The 21,023-nt window shown below is 44.9% G+C and overlaps 1 protein-coding gene across 1 annotated transcript in view; it reads left to right on the top strand.

Annotated features, from left to right (window-relative positions):
* Positions 1-21,023, top strand: part of DIP2A (disco interacting protein 2 homolog A) — a 79,562-nt gene that overhangs the window by 18,600 nt on the left and 39,939 nt on the right. Inside the window, 4 exon segments of the mRNA XM_079100997.1 lie at positions 3,318-3,434; positions 7,769-7,888; positions 9,025-9,234; positions 12,415-12,543. Coding sequence (XP_078957123.1) covers positions 3,318-3,434; positions 7,769-7,888; positions 9,025-9,234; positions 12,415-12,543 — 576 coding nt within the window.

Raw genomic sequence — 21,023 nt, 5'->3', positions numbered from 1 at the left:
AGCCTAAGTCTGGAAAGCAGGCCAGGCTGAGCTACTGAGGGACGCTTGCTCACTGGTAAAGGAAGGAGAGGTGAGGCTTCCCAGGCGCCAACCAGCCCTGTCCTCCAGGAGGCGGGGTGTGTGGTGCCCCCGACCTGTGTGGCGTTGCTTAGGCTGCAGGCATGCTGTGTCCTGCCTATTTGGAAAAGTATATTTTATAATGAATCAACAAAAAGAGTGCTGAAAAGACTCTTTGCATGCTGATATTTATTCATACAAAAAACCCCAAACCAAGTCAAATTGGAATTAAAGGAAACTTAAAACATCTTAAAGCCCATTTGCCAAAACTGAGCAGATACAAACTGAGTGATGCGTGACTGGCCACTCCCATCCTGGAGGGTGAAGGCAAGCCCACAGAGCCAACTCCCTCTATGCTGCTTTGGTGGCCACAATGATGCAGCAGAAGGCTGCTGTCCCTTTGTTCTTAGGTGCTTATTTTATAACTTGGAAACCCAGGTGACTGCTTATTATTAGAGTTTTTGGTTTCATAGATACAAAGAAGGGAAACATGCAAGAATCAATGGCTTTTCTTTAACAGTATTTCTTTTTTGAAGTATGAAAATGATCTCATTCCCAACAAAATAAATTGTCAAATGCTTATTAATAGATTTACAAAAAAGACATAGAACTTACATTAGAATCATAAAATCTAGGACTGGGCTGAACTCAGTGGTAGAGTGCTTGCCTAGCATGTGTGAGGCCCTGGGTTTGATCCTCAGCACCACATAAAAAAGGTATTGTGTCCACCTACAACTAAAACAAAAATATTTTTTAAAAACACTTACAAAAACAAAATCTAGGACTGAGGTTGTAATTCAGTGGTAGAGTGCTTACCTAGCACATTTGAGGCACTGGGTTCCATCCTCAGTACCACATAAAAAAATAAATAAAATAAAGGTATTGCGTCCATTTACAACTAAAAAAATTTTTTAAAAAAATCATAAAATCTATTTGGAAGAAATAACCAAGACCCTAACATAGTAAGAAACGTGACAGATTCCTAGTGGAAAAACTTAGTATTATAAAACTGGCAGTTTCCAAATCAGTGTGTGCTCTTCTTAAAGTTGGAATTGGAAGCAATAACGTGTGGAAGGAGAAGAGTTCTGAGAGTAGCCAGTACATTTTTGAAACAAAGTAGTGAAGAAGGCCTGGTCTTGGAGATATGGACCCTCCTAGTGACCTCAGTGGGGACAGTGGCCTTGTTGCAGGAGAGGCCTTCAGTGTGTGCATGGGCACCAGGGAAGGTCACTCAGTAGCTGACCTGCCCTGGAGAATACCATGAGCGAGCGGATTTCAGAAGGATCAAAGCTCTGGACATTGTTAACTATGAAAGCTGGAAAAGTCAGAAGCATGTGCAAATAGCTTCGAGTAGGGCTGTCTTTGTAGGCAAGTCTGGTGGCCTGGAGAGCGGAGAGGAGAGGTCTGGGGTGACCGCCAGGCTGCCAGGCCAGGGGGGTTCACCTTTCTACTGCAGGACGCATCAGCCAAACCTGAGAAAATGCAGGCAATGAACACGATGTCTCATCCATCTTGTGAGTGGACATGGACATGCAAATTGAAGGGAGCCTTCTCGCTCTCATCAGATGGGCAAATGTCTACTTCTTGTGACACCTGGTGCTGTCAAAGATGTGGGGAAATGCACTTTCAGACCTTGCTGTGGAGGCACAAGAGCTGCTGTAAAGATTCTTCTTGATGGCTGTGAAAATTTAAAAATATGACTTCTCTTTGACCCTTTAGTTTCAGAGTGGGTTTTGTTTGTATGTTTATTGAGTAAACAAGTCTGTCCTGGAGGCTGGAAGTGCCTGTGTTTGGGAATGTAAGCACCAGGGTGTCCACTGTGTCTGCACTCTGCCCCTTCGTAGTCCCAGGACCCATTCTGGTCCACTCCAGCATGGCCCTGCCTTGCTGCATGCTGCTGCTGTATGCATGTGCACACATACATGCATGCATGCATGTGCTCAGGCTCTGAGGAGCTTGGCTTGATTCCTGGAGCTGATTTTCCTATTTTCCGATGCCACATGGCCAGCCACCCCGGTCGTAGCTGGTGTTTGAACAGCCCCTCTGCAGGCTCTGTTCTGCTTCAGCCAGCTCAGAGAGAGCTCACCCCAACTGCATGGCCAGAGTGAGAACTTGGGTTCTGGCCTGTGTCCTGGGAGCCACCCCTCAAGGCTGTTGGGCCCACAGACTCCTGCATGGTTCCTCAGCATGTGGCTCCCTGTGTGGACTTCAGGAGTCCTGGGGAGCCAGGTAGGGCTCTGTTGCTTTCCACAACCAGTCTTGGAAGTCACATGACATCGCTTCTGCCACTCTGCTTGTCACAGTGGCTGCTGACAGGTTTGAGTCAGGGAGGGACTCTGCCTCTTTGTCAAAGTGTGGTCAGGAGCCATGGGGGTTGGGATGCTGCTGGTCAGTTAATGAGACATTTTGAAACAGACCTGAAGTTGAACACATTGTTTTTGTTGACTCCCAACTAAAGGTCTCGCTGTACACTGTTCACAAGTGTCAGCAGATCAGGACTCCAAAGTAGCACAGAGACAGAGGGCGATCCCTGCACCTGTGCCCTGCTCTACCACTTATGCCCGTGGAGGCTGCAGTCAGGGCTGGTGAGGCTTGTGCAGAGGAGGCAGCCCTGTGGCCACCCTTCTGCAGAACCTGACTTTGGGAGTAGCAGGCTGGAAGCACTGCGTGGTGGCAGGCTGGGCCGTGTGCAGGCCTCGCGTCCCGGGCACCTCACCCAGCAATACTGCTCCACTGTTCTTCCTCCTCTGTTCTACCTTCTCTGATGGCAGCTAAGACTGCTGAGCCCCTGATGGTGGGTGACTGTTTCTCACCAAGGATTTGCTGACATAGTGGACGGTACTGAGAAAAAGGGACACAGGCCCTTGCACATTCAGGAGAGTTGCGTGCAATGATGGGTGTTGCAGGGGCACTCTGTAGGTAAACTGCTGTCTGAGAGACTGGCAGTGCACCCATCTGACCTGAGCTGCTGGTGCCGTGCTGTCCAGGTGCCCGAGAGTTGTCAGCATCACCCTTGCAGATGGAGAATGAGAGGTGGGGCTGGGGCTGGTGGTGTGGGGAGAGGTAGCGTGGATGTCCTAGTGAGCACAGCAGCACACCCTGATCCCAGGTCAGCAGCTCTTCTTGGTCAAGTGCCTCACCAGGTCTGGCACAGCGTGTGTGGCCATGAGTGAGAAATACTTGCTGTTTGAAGTGGCACTTTTTTCATAACTGGAAAAGCAGATTGTTTATACAAGGTATTCCCAAAAATTTTGTTTTAGGGCTAGATCAATGTCTGCAAGCAGAGAATAGAGTCTCTGGGCCCTCAGTGACCACCGCTGCACCCCAGCCACAGAGGTCTCGGCCCATCGCCTCCAGGGATGAGCGCTTCCGGTCAGGTAGGTCACAACCAGGAAGCTGGTGGGCAGGCTGGACACCACACTCTGACCACCCAGGCTTTTGGTTAGTGTTCTTTGCCACCATGTCTGTCAAAGTTGTATTCCACTTTCATGCTTAGCTCTTGTGAATTGAGCTGCCATAAACATTGACGTGGTGGGTCACTGTAATGTGGTGATTTTAAGTCCTTTGGATATAAACTGAGGAGTGAGACAGCTGAGTCAAATGGTGGTTCTGTTCCCAGTTTTCTGAGGAATCTCTGTACTGTTTGCCATAGTGGTTGCACCAATCTGCAGTCCCACCAGCAATGTATGAGTGTGCCTTTTTCCCACATCCTCACCAGCGTTTATTGTTACTTGTATTCTTGATTGTTGCCATTCTGACTGAGGTGAGGTGACATCTCGGTGTGGTTTTAATTTGCATTTCTCTAATTGCTAGAAATGTTGAACATGTTTTCATGTTTTTTGACCATTGGTGTTTCTTCTGTGAAATGTCTGCTCAGTTCCTTTGCCCATTTATTGATTGGGTTATTTGTTCGCTTTGGTGTTGAGTTTGAGTTCTTTCTATATCCTGGAGATTAATGCTCTATCTGAGGTGCAGTTGGTAAAGATTTTCTCCCATTCTCTAGGCTCTCTCTTTACACTCTTGATTATTTCCTTTGGTGTGAAGAAGCTTTTTAGTTTGATACCATCCCATTTATTGATTCTTGATTTTACTTCTTGCATTTTAGGAGTCTTGTTAATGAATTTGGTTCCTAAGCCAACATAATGGAGAGTTGGGCCTACATTTCTCCTAGTCTAATGCTAATGCTAGATCCTTGATACACGTAGAGTTGATTTTTGTGCAGGTTAGGAGATAGGGGTCTAATTTCCAGTTTTCCCAGCACCATTTGTTGAAGAGGCTGTCTTTTTTCCAATGTATGTTTTTGGCGCCTTTGTCTAGTATAACTGTATTTCTGTGAATTTGTTTCTGTGTCTTCCGTTACATTGGTCTTCATTCCTGCTTTGGTGCCCATACCATGCTGGTTTTGTTACTGTGGCTCTGTAGTATAATTTAAGGTCTGGTAGAGTGATGTGCCTCCTGCTTCACTTTTCTCACTGAGGATTGCTTTGACTATTCTGGGCCTCTTATTTTTCCAAAAGAATTTCATGACTGCCTTTTATGTTTCTCTGAAGAACATCTTTGGAACCGTCATAGGAATTGCAGTAAGTCTGCATGACACTTTTGCTAGTATGGCCATTTTGACGACATTAATTCAGCCTATCCAAGAACACGGAAGATCCTTTCATCTCCTAAGGTCTTCTTCAGGTTCTTTCTTCAGTGTTCTGTAGTTCTCATTGTGGAGGTCTTTCACCTTTTTTGTTAGGTTGATTCCCAAGTGTTTTATTTTCCTTGAGGCTGTTGTGAATGGGGTAGTGTTCCTGATTTGTCTTTCCAGCTGATTTGTCATTGGTGTTTGGAATGCAGTTGATTTATGGGTATTAATTTTATATCCTCTCAGAAGTTTAATACTTTTGGGTTTTAACCTTAAGTCCAATTGATCGGCGGAACCAGGGATTGAACCCATGGGCACTCTACCCCTGAGCTACTCCCTAGCCCCTTTTGTGTTTAACTTTGAGACAGAGTTTTGGGCCCAGATTGACCTTGAACTTTGATCTCCTGCCTCACCTTTCCTAGTGGCTGGGATTACAGTCATATGCCACAGTGCCCAGTTTATGTTCCATTATTTAGTTAGCTTCAGTATAAGTGCAGGGTGTGGATCAAAGTTCATTTATTTTCCCGTACTTTTAAGGTCTTTCTCCTTTTCACTTCGCTGTGGATCCCCAGTCAGTGCCTGAAACTGTAGGGCGTGTGCTGAGCCCTGTAGATACCATGTTTTTCTATTCTTTTCTCTCTCTCTCTTTTTTTTTTTGGTGGTGCTGGGGATTGAACCCAGGACCTTGTACATGTGAGGCAAGCACTCTATCAACTGAGCTATATCCCTAGCCCTGTACCATGTTTTCCTACACACGTTTAATGTTTGTGTTATCTTTTTTTTTTTTTTTTTTTTCTGGTACTGAGGATTGAACCCTGGGCACTTTACCACTGAGCCCTGTCCCCAGCCTTTTTATTTGAGACGGGATCTCATTAAGTTGCTTAGGACCTCGCTGTGTTGCTGAGGCTGGCCTTGGACTTGTGATCCTACCTCAGCCTCCCAGTGATTGGGATGACCACTGTGCTTCACCTCACCCAGCTGACACCTGCCCATTCATTACCATACACCATGGCCATGACTTTTAAACGAGTTTGAGATATGATAGCTAACGGTCTTCTCTTTCCTTCCAGTGCATGCCAGATTTTTTCAGTTTATTTGCCAGTTTTCCAAAACAGTGTGTTGGATACTGGAAGGTTGATTCTTATCGTATATCTTACAACCCCAGGACATGATTCTTTTTCTTTCCCTGTTAAGTACGTCTACCTTTTCACTTAAAAGAAATACTTTATGGCTTCTCTTTAGCATATTGAAATTGCTAGTATCATTACCCTTGTACTTTGGGGCCATTAGTAAATAAAATAAGAGTTACTTATACCCCAGCACTGTGATACCATAGCAGTCCATGTGATAACTGAGACAACCACTAAGTAACCTATGGTGGGTAGCATATACAGCATGGATACACTGGACAAAGGGTGTTTCATGTCCTGGATAAGCTGGAACACAGTGTGGTGAGATTTCATCATGCTGTGTTGAACAGCATGAGTTGTTTATTTCTGGGATTTTCCACTTAATATTTTCAGACCACAGTTGACTGTGGAAAGTGAAACCACAGATAGGGGGTACTGCTGTCTGTACTTCCAAAAGATAATGAACAGTAATTCCTTAATATCACATATTCCTACTGGGTTCATGTAGCTTTTTTAAGACAAGTTTGTTTGGACCCAGGACCCAAGTGAGATGTGCATGTGGCAGCTGGTTGACAAGTTTCTGATCTTCCCTAGTCTTCAGCCTGTGCAGCCTGGTAGTGTCTGTCTGGTAGCTCCTGTGTGCCGCCTAGTATTTCCTTAACTCCTGGGCATGGGAGAGTGGGGCTGGGATTGGACTGTGCTCTGTGCAAGCCGCAGGCCTGTGCTCCTCAATTCTGTGGTGTGTGGAGTCCGTCTTGCTTTTCATTATGAAGCAGAAGCCAGAGCTGTACGTGTTCCCTGGCTCTGTTTCCCAGGGCTGCAGAATGGTGAAAGGCGTTCTGACGATCCTCATTCAGAGGCCAGAATGTGTCTCTAACAAGAACTTCCCCTCATTTGCTGGTTGGTGCAGGAAAGTCGGAGGGTACATACTGGATTCTTCCTCTTTATTTGCCAGTTTTCAAGACAGTGGACTGGGTACTGGCATTCTCCTGTGGCTGCCAGTTAATTTTGTTTCCTCTTTTCCTCTCCCTTCTTCATCTTTCCTGAGTACACTTCTGTGATGTGTCAGCCTTGCTGATACTATCTGCCTGTCCTGGCTTCTGGGCACTCTTGGGATTGGCCTCACATGGTCTGAGTTCTTGCCCATGTCCGTTAGAGTGAGGCTCTGGGCTCCTCCCCTGCCCTGGAGCTGACTGTTTCTCAGTGGCCTTACAGTGAGGCGAGGTTTCAAGGCCACAGTCCAGGGCGACCATGCTGAGGGCTCTCGCGCTGGTAGACATTTTCTGTGCACAAGGTAAGACATTCTTTCTTCTGTTTTGTTTCGTGGTGTTGGGGATTGGACCCGGCTCTGCCTCTGAGCTGCACCCCCAGCCCTTTCATTTTTATTTTGAGACAGGGTTTCACTAGTTGCCAGGCTGGCCTTGAGCTCGTGGCTCTCCTGCCTCAGCTCCCGAGTCTCTGCACTGACAGGCCTGTTTCTGTCTGGCGGACAGAGCTTTGCAAACTGCCGTCCCCGTTTCTCTGTGCTCTGGTCTGCACGTGTGTGTGCTCAGGAGGGGGGGCTGCCACGAGATTCTGCTTTGCGAGTCCCTTCAACCTAGAAGACACCCGTGTGGTAGCACTCATACCACCAGGGTGCCGAGAGTTTGAAGTTCTCTAAGCAGTTCTCTGTGTTTGCAGTGGGTGTTCCTAGAGGAGCAGGCCGGAGAGTCTCGCTGTTGGTGTCACCTCACAGACTCGTTAAGGCTCATCCCTTTCACTAGATTTTCAAATTCGGGGATTTTTCCTTGGTTGTTGTTTTAATTTATAACTATGGAAATATTTCCCTGGTTCCTATTTAGATAAAGCGCAGGATGTATAGACAGCTAGAGACTTGTCCCCTTTGCGACCCATGAGGACAGAAACTCCATCTTGTTTTGTAAAAGCATTTCTGCTGCTGCTGTCTCTGCAGACATCCACACAGAAGCCGTGCAAGCAGCCCTGGCCAAGTACAAGGAGAGGAAGATGCCGATGCCCTCAAAGAGACGTTCCGTCCTGGCGCACTCCTCCATGGACGCCCACACCCCTCCAGGTATTGACAGGCAGTGTTGGGAATGGTGCTAGGCCTAGCCCATGGCCTGAGGGCCTGGTGTTTGATCCCCTGAGCTGGGATGTCCCTCTGCTCTGGAGCACAGATTTGGGGGACTTAGAGCGTGAGAGTGCTTAGTGTGTGTGGGTGCGCGCGCGCATCCCCCACGAGTGTCTATGCAGCACATGGCACTGTTCTCACACGGGGCACGCTGTGCTCTGTGCCACTTGTGTGTGGATTTTAAAGTTTTCTTTTTTTAAGTCAGGTACTGTTAATGTTTTGGGGTAAAGAAAGGAACCCTAAATGAGCATTGAGTGGAATGCAAAATCTCCTGAATCAAGATCTTTAAGATCATTCTCATCTTGTCACCTACTATTTGGTACATTGTTTCCAGGACCTCAGTGGGACAGTAGAGGACTGTTTTGAGAGTTCTGGGTGACGTATTGTCATTTTCTTGGCTGTTTCCATGAGAATTGAAAAGTTGTAGATGGGTTTGTCTGGCTTCCTACTAAACCCGGACTGAAGTCTGAGGGTCTGGTGGCTTCACATTCACAAGCTTCCATGGCTGCCCTTGTGTTTCATAGGAACAAGGTGCTGACACTCATGTTTGGTTTGATGCATCTGGAATCAGAGTCACAGGACGAGTCAGCAGTTCACTATGATTCTTCTTTGCTTAACGTTTATTGTTGGAAAGCATCTTAGGAATGGCTGTCAGTTTATTTCCAGTGGCCAGAGCCGTGGACACTGTGCCGTTGCCAAAGACTCTTTTGATAACTGTGAACCTGTGAGTGTGGTTGTGCCGACCTGACAGAACCTCTGTCCACAGTTAACTCACTGACCGAGCTCTTTCTGGAGCCACTTCACATGATATATCTGCAAGGACACCCGTGTTCAGGGCACAGCCCCCAGGCCGCCAGTGCTGTGACTGTGCGGGCTGGGTCCGCCTGCCACAGGCGTGGCCGTGTGGGTGGGCGGTGGTGATGGGGTCAGGCAAAGAGGCCCACTTCACTCCTATGCGTGGTGGAGGCCAGGGCCTCTAGGGCCTCTAGGAGTGTGGCTCCTGTGTGACCTGGGGAGGGGCCTGGGTGTGCTGGCGCCCCCCACCCTGCATCATGCCTGTCGTGGTTGTTCTCACGCAGACACGTCGTCCGCCTCAGAAGATGAGGGCTCTGTGCAGCCACCCGGGCGACTCAGCTCCACTCCGCTCCAAAGCCACCCTGGCTTCGAGCCCTGGCTCGACCGGGTCATTCAGGGCTCGTCCACCTCATCTTCCGCATCTTCCACCTCATCTCACCCGGGAGGCAGACCCACCGCCGCGCTCTCAGGCCGCACAGCCCACGCCCACATAGGTCAGTAATCAGCTGCCGTGGCCGCAGCAGGGCAGGGTCAGCACCCCCAGGATGGAGGCGCTCCCCTAGCCTCTCAGGTGCAGGGCAATGGGGCCGTGGCGCCTCCTGCAGGCAGCCGGGCTCGCACGGCAAATGTGCTCAGTGTCTGTCTGCCTGGAATGCCAGTGTTGAGCTTTCAGTGATCACACTTGACAGGAGCGGGATAATTCTTGGCTAGTTTATCTTCCAGACCAGCCTTGTAGCTTGTTGAATAGTAGGCCTGGTGGCTCAGTGTTTCCACATGGAGACCCTCCCCTTTCTTGTCCGGAAGATGCCCTTGGTCACCAGAGTAGTTCTGTGCTCTGTGATCTGGCAGCCCCGTTCTCATGGTATGTGGGCGTCCTCCACCCCACCCTGCTCCATGTCTCCTGCCTTCTGTGGTTGCCACAGCCCACTTGTGCTGGCTACCTTTCTCTTGTCCTGTGTGAGCAGCTGAGGTCCTGAGACAGGGGTCCTGGGCTGCAGCTGTGATGGCCTTTCTTCCTTCAGGTGTCCCTCAACCTGAAATCGAGGTGCCAGTCAAAGCTAACCATAGATATGCACGGATCTCTTCCAAATCACTCACTTTCAGATCACACTCAGGAAGGAAAAAGTGCAGCCTTGCATCCATTTGAAATGCTCTGTGAACAAAGATGGCAGCTCGCCTAGTGGCATGTGGCTGGCACGTACCCCCGACACTCAGCAGGCGGTTGTGCTGAGACTCCTGGTTGACCGCATTTCTAGAGGAAGGAAGGCAGGAAAGGTGATCATAACTTCCTGACATCACTTGGCTGGCTCAGTGTGGAGCCCGGGCTGACCTGTTTTCTTGATCCTCTTCATTTTCTTTGCTTTTTTTCCTGAAACCGAAGTGAGAGTACCTCTGGTGCACCCGTGGACAGGTGGGCTGGCAGTGGGGGACCGCGGGCCACCCAGGCAGCTCTGGGGGCTGCGTGTTGAGACGCTCTCACCTACAGGCTTGGTCAGTGGCTGCACCGGGGGCGGGGGGTTCTCATTGCCCCTCCATGGGGCCCTGTCAGAGTTGTTCTTTTATTTCCTCTTGGTCTGCGTGTTCCTGCTGAATAGGGCCACGCTGCTGTGAGGTAAGTCAGGTGGAAGCTGGCCCCCATGCCACACTGTCCACATACAGGGGCTACAGGTGTTCCCCTGCGGAACAGCCTGCCTCAGTCGTTTCTGTGGCCTTTTTGGGACATGTTTGACTTGAGTTTCTAAATCTCAAAGTACAATCTCAAAGTTTAGGTTTCTCTAATCTGAAAATCAGAAATCTTAAATGCTCTGAAATCTGAGACTTTGGGTGCCACGTGGGAATGTTTTGGGTTTTGGACTTCAGGGTTAGGAATGTCTAACCAGTCAGGTATGCAAGTTCCGGGATCAGAAAATCTCTGGGACCCAGAATGCATGGGTCCAGGCATTCAGATATGGGATTGCTCAGCCTGCACTCGGCCTTCCTCCTCTTGTAAAAGCATTTTATTTTTAACATTAGATATTCTTTAGTTTGAACTAAGGAGAGAAATAAGGAAAGAGGAAAATATATTAAGTAAAAATTTGATGCAGAAACATATTAGGTAAAGGTAATTTTAAAAAAATGTTAGATTCAGTTTTTTCCCCCTTTGGTACTAGAGATTGAACCCAGGGTGCTTAACCACTGAAGTTATATCCCCAGCCCTTTTTACTTATTAATTTTTAATTTTGAGACAGGGTTTTACTAAGTTGCTTCAGGTCTCGCTGAATTGCTGAGGCTAGCCTTGAACTTGTGGTCTTCCTGCTTTAACCTTCTGAATCCCTGGGATTATAGGCATACGTCACTGCGTCCCACTGGATTCAGATTAAGGAAGTCGAATACATTAAATATTTTGACATAAATACAAACCCTTATTTAAAAGCAGTACTTTTAGTTACAGCAGTTCATTTCTGAGTAGTTTATATGGCTGTTTTAAACACTACCTAGAGTATATAAGTTACCATGTATACTTTGCTTTCCATGTGTATTTTTTTTTTTTTTTTTTTTTGGCTATCACTTTTTTTTTGCTAGATTTCACAGCAAGGAAATTTCTTTTTGAATTCAGAGAACCTGCTGATAATGTTCTAAAATGCTCATCCACTCTGCATCACACTCTTTGAAGGGCTGTGAGCCTTTGTCACGGAAGCTGTCGTTCTTCCCAGAAAGCATGTTCTGCTGCATGAAGAGTGGTTTTTGTCTACTGCTATCTCATTTCTGTCCTGTGAACAATTCCCATCTGGTCTTTCCTCCTAAGGAAGTGGAAGCTGACAGAAAGTTAACATTAGTGAGCTGGCGGGCTGGAGAGTGGCCCCAGCACAGCCACTGACCAGAGACCAGTCCAAGGCCATCAACTGCCCTGGTTGGCAAACCTAGATTTGGGGACAAGTGTCTGCTGCCCAGTGCTGTGGGAAGTGTCTGTTAGTCCTTCTGGTGTAGCATCTTTCCTGCTTGGGGAGGTAGCAGTGCTGCACCGTAAGAATGAACACAAGTGTGCGTGAGGCAACAGAAGGGATACTTGAAGCATTCCCCATCTCCCGTAGTCTTTAGATGTGACAGTAACCCATCTTACTTTTAGAAACTGGTTGTGGTCTCATAGTATGGTCGCCTTGTTTTTCATTTATTATTTTATTTTTGAGATGGGGTCTCGCCATGTCTCCTGGGCTGGCCTGGAGCTTTCTGTCCTCCTGTCTTGGCCTCTCAGGTTGCTGGGGTCCCAGGCACATGCCACCTCACACAGCTCATCACAGACATTTTTGCAGTTTTATTCTTACAATGCCTGCGATGGTGGGGTCTTTGGCTCCAGCATACTTTTTGGTGGGTAATAGGTTACAGACATCTGGCTGATTTTGCAAAATGTTCTCTTGACACATGATCTTAGGTTTGTCCAGCTCCCTTGAGGGAGAATTCTAACTGGCTCTGGTTAGATTGCGGTGGTCACAGACCAGTTGCTGTGTGCCTGCCTCTGTGCTGTGGTCTTAGTTTGGGGTCTGGATCCCTTTGAGTTTTGAGCCTCCCCACTTCTGCTTGTGTACCTGGGTGTTCATAGCATTGTGTGCTCCGTTGGGGGAGCTTCTGATGGCGGGTTGAACAGCACTGTGTGCTGCTCTGAACTAATAGCCACTTCGTCTTCATTTCAAAAGCAGATCTGCACTCTGCCCCTCCTGATGTCACCACAGGCCTCGTGGACCGTCCACACTATGAACGTCCCCAGGTGGCTTCTGTGAGAGCTGCTCCTCGGGGATATGGCGGGAGCATCCTGGAGACAGCAGATGGTGAGCACACTTCTCTCCTTTCCAGAGACCAGAGCACAGGTTTCTCTCTGGGTGGAGCCAGCTTCCCTGTGCTCCCCTGAGCAAGCCCAGAGCAGCCATCAACTATCTCCCATGGGTGCTGGTACAGGGAAAACCATGTGGTTTCCCTTTACTGGCATCACTTGGAGAAATAATAGTAAATATATGTGAAATTGGTCAGATTGGGGAGGAGAGTAGGAGGGCAAAACCTCAGAATCTAGATTGGATGCTGAGGGAGTGGGACTCACAGTGGGTAGGTAGCAGGGCGCTGTTGGGACCTTAGTATGGATTCAGCAGGGCAGAACAGAGTGGCCTCAGTGAGTGCTGATTCCATCCTCAGCACCCTGAAGCGGGTGCAGGGGTGTGGTGTTTCCTGAGCTACTCTCAGAATGTCCTCACGCAGACCCTTCATTTTGAAACTATTTCCAGTGAATTTTATCAAAAATCATGTCAAGTTTTTTTTTTTTTTTTTTTCCCAAAGTACCAACACAGTGTTTAAATCACAGAAAAAACACAGAGGATCTCAGATCTCAAGCCTTCCTGGATATTTTGATGTTCCTAACAGAAGGTTACATTGCATTGAGGTTTTCATTTTATTTTCAGTGCAAAAGAAAAATACTAAATCAACATGAAACGGGGTCCAGTGGTTGAACACGTTTTTAGTGTGATATATTGCTCTTCGTGTATAAAAAATTTAGGACTTAACAGAGATAAAGTCAACATAGAATGAACCGCCCTCTTTCAATATGTACCGTTTTAGAAGTCTTAATGTCTGAATGCTGTGGGTGTGTCCAGCATGCTCACGTCCTTCTGTGGCTGCTGCCCTTTGTACCCCCACCACCCAGGTAGCTGCTGATTTACTTCCTGACACCACAGATAGTTTATGTTTTCTAGAGTTTATGTAAGTTGAGCAATGAATATTCACTCTCCACCCCCCTGGCTCTTGCCACTCTCTGGATTATTCAGGACCAGCCATCCTTCACCCTCCCTGTGAGCAGTGTCTGGGCCCAGGGTGCACCTCAGCTGTCTGTCCACCTCTCGTGGAGGTGCTCAGCACCATTTTGCTGTGTGCCCAGAGTACGACCCTGTTCCTGCTATGAGGCGATCTCTATGAACTGCTTTTGGTTCTCTGGGGCCCCTGTCTTTAAGTGGGGGCCTGATCGTGCGTGGTGGCCCTGTTTCAGTGCTGGGGCGCCTGCCCTGCTGTCTGCCATGCAGACCCTGGGGTGCACCAGGGCCCTGGGTCTTCCCTTGGCACCAGCCCGTGCTCTAGTGGTGGCCATTCTGGTAGGAGGAGGGTGCGTTGGCTTGGTCTGTTTCCCTGGGGTTGGTGATGCTGAGCACTCTCATGTGCTCTTGGACCTTGAAGACCTTTTTTTTTTTTTTGAGAAATATCTGTTGAAGTTGTTTTTCTTTTTCCATTTTTTTGAATCAGGTTATTTGCTTGTTTTTTATTTTGCCCATACTCTCTAGATATTAATTCCATATCAGATATAATATTGCAAATATTTTCTTCCATTCTCTGAGCTGTCTTTGGTAAGTTTCTTTTTCTTTTCTCAGTACTGGGGATTGAACCAGGGGTGATTTACCACTGAGCCACATCCCAGCCCTTTTTATTTTTTATTTGAGATTGTCTCCCTAAGTTGCCCAGGCTGGCCTGGAACTTGCCATCCTTCTGCCACAGCCTCCTGAGTCACCGGGAATTATTGATGGTGTCTTCTGGTATACAAAATTTGAATTTTCATGAAGTCTCATTTGTCCTTTTTGCCTTCTGTTGCCAATACCTTTGGAGTCAGAGCTAAGAAAGGACTGCCAATCCCAGTGTGGCCAGGCTTTGGCCGGGCTGTCCTTTCAGGAGTTTTAGAGTGCCATGGCTTGTGCTCAGTTCTGTGACTGTTCAGTTCTTGGACATGGTACCTTCCTTCTTTTGCTGGTAGATATCTAGTGTTCCAGTGTTGTTGAAAAGACTCTCCCTTCCCCATCGAGTGGCCTTGGCACTTTTGTCGGAAGGCATTTGCTCACATGAGCTCTCTGTTCTGTCCCACTGGTCTGTAGTCTGTCTTCATGCTAGTACCATGGTTTCAGTTACTCTTGATTTGTCAGTTTTGGAATCAGGAAGTATGAGAGTCTTCCAGCTCTGTTCTCTTTCAGGATGGTTTTGACTATTAAGAATTCCTGTGAATTCAGGTCATGTTTTTCTATTTCTGCAGAAAAGTCATTGGGATTTTTTATAGGGATTACACTGGATTTGTAACTTAAAATGTGTGACACACTACCCACGAGCATTTATTTTTGTTGTCTTTAATTTTTTTTCAGCAATGTTTTGTGTTTTTGTTGTAGAAGTCTTTTGCCTCTGTCCTTAGTTCTTTTTGATTCTGTTGTAAATGACATTGTTTTTGTAATTTCCTTTTCCAATTATTCATTGTTAATGTATAGGTATACTACTGATTATTTTTGTGGGTGTAATGGCTTTGCCACTTTGTTGAATTCAGATTGTTCTGTGTGTGTGTGTGTGTGTGTGCGCGCGCGCACGCGCGCATGCTCAGGATTTTCTGGGGTCTGTTATTCTTTTTTGCCTGGTGTGCCCAGGGCGGTGGGACTGGTGGCAGGGTGGACCGAGCCTGTCGGGTCCACCCAGCTGCAGCTGCTGGGTCTTTTCTACCACAGGTGTCCTTGGTGTCTTTTTTGCCGTGGGGCTTGCTTTCTGTGTGCGTTGTTTCTTCAGATTTCCTAGGCTGGCCCTGAGACTGCTGTGTTCGGGCCCTTCTCGCTTGTTCAGGCACCTGGAGCTCCAGCCCTCCTCCCCACGCCCACCACTGGCGGTCACCTTCTTGGCTCGTAGTGCTCTGCTCTGGATCTTTCTTAGTCTCTCCTCTGCCTTCAGTTTTGCCCCATTGTTTTTTTTAGATGTTTGTTGATCTCAGCAGATTTCTAGCTGCATTTTTCAGATGTGTTTCTGCTGCATATTTAACCCCTTTTAAGTTTATTAAAACTTGTGAACAACCCACAGTCTGTTTTGTTGAGGGTTCCACTTGAAAATAATACTTATTCTGTTGCATTTTTTCTCTTTTTTTTTTTTTTTTTTAAGGGTAAAATAATGCTATAAAGAAAGCTAGAAGAATACTTGATAACCTAATGGAAAATATTTGTTATATAGGTAATGAATAAAAGTCTAATATTTCTAATACAATATCACTTTCTAAAATCACCAGGAAAATACTGAAAACTGTATAGACTCAGGGCAGTGAACTGGGCTCCTGGCCTGACCCCCTGCCCGTGAGTGGGTGTCCTGGGCCCAGCCACACTGCCTTCCCAGGGCCCCTGACTGCACTCTACTCTGCAGTGCAGAGAAAGAAGCAGTAACAGGCCCTCAGGACCAGAGTGTCTGGGAAGTTTGCTGACTGTGGCCTGAGAGGAGGGGCAGGAATAGGAATGAGCAGCTCACAGAAGATAACAGGCAGCCCTTAACGTAACAGCCAGTGGGGTGCAGGCAGGCCCCTCTGCAGGGCAGGGGAACCTCCCTCATCTGGAGATATAGGGAAGCGTGCGCGCTGCAGTCTTGCTTCTTTGCATGTGGATTTATTTTTGCATGTTTTCATCCAGAAAATGGTGAGTCCATTGAGCGCACTTTTTCCTCTACTTTTGCTGATTTTTCTATCCCCCAGAATGCAACAGTGTTTCTTTTTTCTTTTTTCTTTCTCCTTTTACATCCTTATTCTATTAGACTCTGTATCCTTTTTTTTTCTTTCACGAGGATTTTATCTAGCATTTTATGGTTTTTAAAAATTTATTTTATATATTTTTTTATTTTTTGCAAATTATTTTTAGATATACATGACATTAGAATGTGTTTTGACATATTATACATACATGGAGTATAACTTCCCATTCTTGTGTTTGTATGTGATGTGGAGTTACACTGGTTGGTATTCATACATGAACATAGGAAAGTTATGTCTGATTCAGTCTACTGTCTTTCCTATTCCTATCCCCCCTCCCTTCCTTTCATTCCCCTTTGTCTAATCCAATGAACTTCTGTTCCTCCCTTCCCCACCCCTTTATTGTGTATTAGCATCCTTTTATCAGAGAGAAAATTTGGTTTTTGGTTTATGGGATTGACTTATTTCATTTAGCATTGATAGTCTCCAGTTTCAATCCATTTACCAGTAAATGCCAAAACTTCCCTGCAGTGGAGCCCAGGCAAGGTCTCTGGGTCATCTCCTTGCCTCAAGAGCAACTTGTGATCCTTTCTTCTCAGCCTTCCGAGCTGCTGGGATTACAGGCTTGCACCACCACGCCTGGCTAATTTAATTTTGTTGAATATGGATTTCCAGTTTTCCCAGCACCATTTGTTGAAGAGGCTATCCTTTTTCCAGTATATGTTTATGGTGCCTTTGTAGTATGAGATAATAGTATTTATGTGGGTTTGTTTCTGTATCTTCTATTCTTTTTACGTTGGTCTTCATTCCTGCTTTGGTGCCATACCATGCTGGTTTTGTTACTGTGGCTCTGTAGTATAATTTAAGGTCTGGTAGAGTGATGTGCCTCCTGCTTCACTTTTCTCACTGAGGATTGCTTTGACTATTCTGGGCCTCTTATTTTTCCAAAAGAATTTCATGACTGCCTTTTATGTTTCTCTGAAGAACATCTTTGGAACCGTCATAGGAATTGCAGTAAGTCTGCATAACACTTTTGCTAGTATGGCCATTTTGACGACATTAATTCAGCCTATCCAAGAACACGGAAGATCCTTTCATCTCCTAAGGTCTTCTTCAGGTTCTTTCTTCAGTGTTCTGTAGTTCTCATTGTGGAGGTCTTTCACCTTTTTTGTTAGGTTGATTCCCAAGGTTTTATTTTCCTTGAGGCTGTTGTGAATGGGGTAGTGTTCCTGATTTGTCTTTCCAGCTGATTGTCATTGGTGTTTGGAATGCAGTTGATTTATGGGTATCAACTTTGTATCCTGCTACATTGCTTAAATTCATTTATGAGTTCCAGAAGTTTTCCAGTGGAGTTTTTTTAGATCTTCTAAATACAGAATCATGTCTTCAGCAAATAGGGACAGTTTGAGTTCTTCTTTTCTTATTTGTGTCCCTTTAATTTCTTTCGTCTGTCAGATTGCTTGGTTAGAGTTTCAAGGACAATGTTGAATAAAAGTGGTGCAAAAGGGCAGATCCCTGTCTTGTTCCAGTACTTAGAGAATGCTTTCGATTTTTCTCCATTTAGAATGACGTTGGCCTTGGGTTTAGCATAGACGGCCTTTACAATGTTGAGGTATGTTCCTACTATCCCTGGTTTTACTGGTGTTTTGAACACAAAGAGGTGCTGTATTTTGTCAAATGTTTTTTTCTGCATCTGTTGTGATGATCATGTGATTCTTACCTTAGTCTGTTGATGTGATGAATTAGTCTGTTGATTTCCCTATGTTGAACTAACCTTGCCTCCCTGGGTTGAATCATGGAGCACTCTCTCTTTTTTTTTTTTTAAATTTATTTGTATTGTAAACTAATGGGATACATCTTCTTGTTTCTCTGTTTGTACATGAAGTAGAGGCATACCATTTGTGTACTATCTTTTTAATAAGTTTTTGTATGTGATTTGCCAGCATTTTATTAAGAATTTTTGCATCTATGTTCATCGAGGATATTGTCTAAAGTTTTCCTTCCTTGGTGTGTCTTTGTCTGGTTTTGGTATCGGGTGATACTAGCCTCATAGAATGAGTTTGGAAGTGTTCCTTCCTTTTCTATTTCATTTAATAATTGGAAGAGGATTGGTGTTAAGTTTTTCTTTTAAGGTCTGGTAAAACTCAGCTGAGAATCTGTCTGGTCCTGGAGTTTTCTTTCTTGGTGGGCTTTTATAGCGTCTTTAGTTTCATTGCTTGAAATTGAGCTGTTTAAATTTTCTGTGTCCTCCTGATTCAACTTGGGTAGGTCATATGTCTCTGGAGATTTGTTGATGTCTTCAAGATTTTCTATTTTATTAGAGTATAGCTTTTCACAGTAGGTTTAATTATCATCTGTATTTCAGTAGTGTCCATTGTGATATTTCCTTTTTTATCGCAAATTTTAGTAATTTGAGTTTTGCCTTTGTTAGTGTGGCTAAGAATTTATTTATTTCATTGTGTTTTTTTTTTTTTTTCTCAAGAACCAATATTTTGTTTTCTCAATTTTTTGGATTGTTTTTAATTTTGTTTCAATTTCAAGGATTTTAATTTTGCTCTGTTTTCTATTGCTTCTGGTGTTGATTTGTTCTTCTTTTTCTGGGGCTTTGAGATGTAATGTTAGGTCACTTGTTGACTTTCTGTTCTTTTAATGAATGAGCTCAATGCAGTGAAATTTCCTCTTAGCACTGCCTTCATAGTGTCCCACTGATTTTGATATGTTTTATTGCTGTTCTCATTTACCTCATTTAAGTTTTTTTAAAAATTTCATTGCTGATTTCTTCTGCTATCCATTCATCATTCAGTAGCATATTATTTAGCCTCCAGGTATTAGAATAGCTTCTATTTTTTAATTTTATTGTTGATTTCTAGTTTCATCCCATTATGATCTGATAGGATGCAAAATATTATCTCTTTTTTGTGGGTGTGTTTTGGAAGAGTTGCTTGGTGGCCTAAGATGTGGTCTATCTTAGAGAAGGATCTGTGTGCTGCTGAGAAGAAAGTATTTACTTTTTGATGGATGAAATATTCTATATGTGTCTGTAAAGTCTAACTTATCAATTGTGTTTTTTACTTCTCTAGCGTCTTTATTTAGTTTTGCTTGGAGGATCTTTCCAGTGGTGAGGGAGGTGTGTTAAAGTCACCCAGTATTATTGTGTTGTGGTCTGTTTGATTCTTGAAGTTGAGAAGGGTTTGTTTGATGTATGTAGATGCTCCATTTGGGAGGCATATATATTTACAATTGTTATGTCTTGTGGTGTATGATTCCCTTAAGCAGTACGAAATGTCCTTCTTTGTGCCTTGTGATTAACGTCGTCTTGAAGCCCACTTTATCTGCTATGAGGACAGAAATCCCAGCTTGTTACGAGATCCACGTGAATGATGTTTTTCCCGTCCTTCACCTTCAGTCTGTGGATGTCTTTGCCTTGGAGGTGAGTCTCCTTGAGCCAGCATATTGCTGGGTCTTGTTTTTTAATCTAATCTGCCAGTCTGTGTCTTTTGACTGATTAATTTAGGCTGTTAACATTCAAGGTTATTACTGAGAAATGATTTTTATTCCTTGTCATTTTGATTTATTTCTGGGTTTTAGTTTGAATTAATTTCTCCATTGATTCACTGTTCTTTTAGTAGAGTTCCTCTCTTTGCTGGTTCTCACTTTTATTTTTCATTTCTTCATGAAATACTTTATTGAGTAAGCTTTGTAGTGCAGGCTTTCTAGTTGTAGGTTTTTATTTCATTGTCAATTCTGAAGCTTAATTTTGCTGGGTATAGTATTCTTGGTTGGCATCATTTTCTTTTAGAGCTTGGTGTGTATTATTCCAAGACCTCCTGGCTTTGAGAGCGTGGGTTGAGAAATCAGCTGACATCCAGATTGGTTTCCCTCCAAATGTGACCTGTCGTTTTTCTTTGGCTGTTCTTAAAATTCTATCCTTATTCTCTGTGTTAGGCATTTCCATAATAATGTGCCCTTGGAGGGGTCTGCTGTAATTTTGTATATTTGGGGTCCTGTAAGGCTCCTGCATTGATTTTCCATTTCCTTCTTTAGGTTTAGGAAATTTCTAATATTATTTCATTGAAATGCTTGTGCATTACTTTTGTTTATATCTCTGAGGCTTCATCTATCCTGACAAATCTTAAATTTGGTCTGAGGTTATTCCGTATTTCTTGGAAGTTCTCTTTGTGGTCTCTTAACATCTTTTCTCCATGGTCAAATTTGGTTTCAAGATTATTTATTTTGTCTTCATTGCCTGAAACTCCAAGTGATCTAGTTTGTTGGTTATGCTTTCAGTTGAAATTTTAATTCGTTTTATTGATTCCTTCATTTCAAGGATTTCTGCTTGTTTTTTCTTTTTTTAAATCTCTGCCTCTTTATTGAAATGATCTTTCACTTCCTGTGTTTCCTCTCTGGTTTCAGTCCTTATTACCCTTTGCTTCACATATCAGTTTAACTATGCACATTCTAAACTCCTTCCCTGACATTTCTTCCACTGTGGTGTGGGTGGATTCTGCTATTCAAGTGTCCTGGTTTTTTTGGAGTGATTTGTTCCCTTGCTCTTTCATGTTGTTTGTGTGTCTACCCATCTAACAATATGGATCTGAGGCAATAAGGGTTTCTACCCTGTGGACTTATAGTGTCCCTGAAGGTTTCCAGTACCTCACTTGCTGAGAAAGCTGTCTGTGGTGCTTTCTTGGTTTCATGCCACAGAGCACCCAGGAAAGTGACCTCCTCTATTCTGCCATCTTGAAAACTGGAACAATGTTTCTTAATAGGTACTTAAAACACTGTGGAGCTTCTTAGCCTGCA

The sequence above is a fragment of the Sciurus vulgaris genome (assembly GCF_902686455.1).
Source record: "Sciurus vulgaris genome assembly, chromosome: 10".
NCBI classification, from domain to species: domain Eukaryota; kingdom Metazoa; phylum Chordata; class Mammalia; order Rodentia; family Sciuridae; genus Sciurus; species Sciurus vulgaris.
This window is presented reverse-complemented; position numbering and strand designations above follow the sequence as displayed.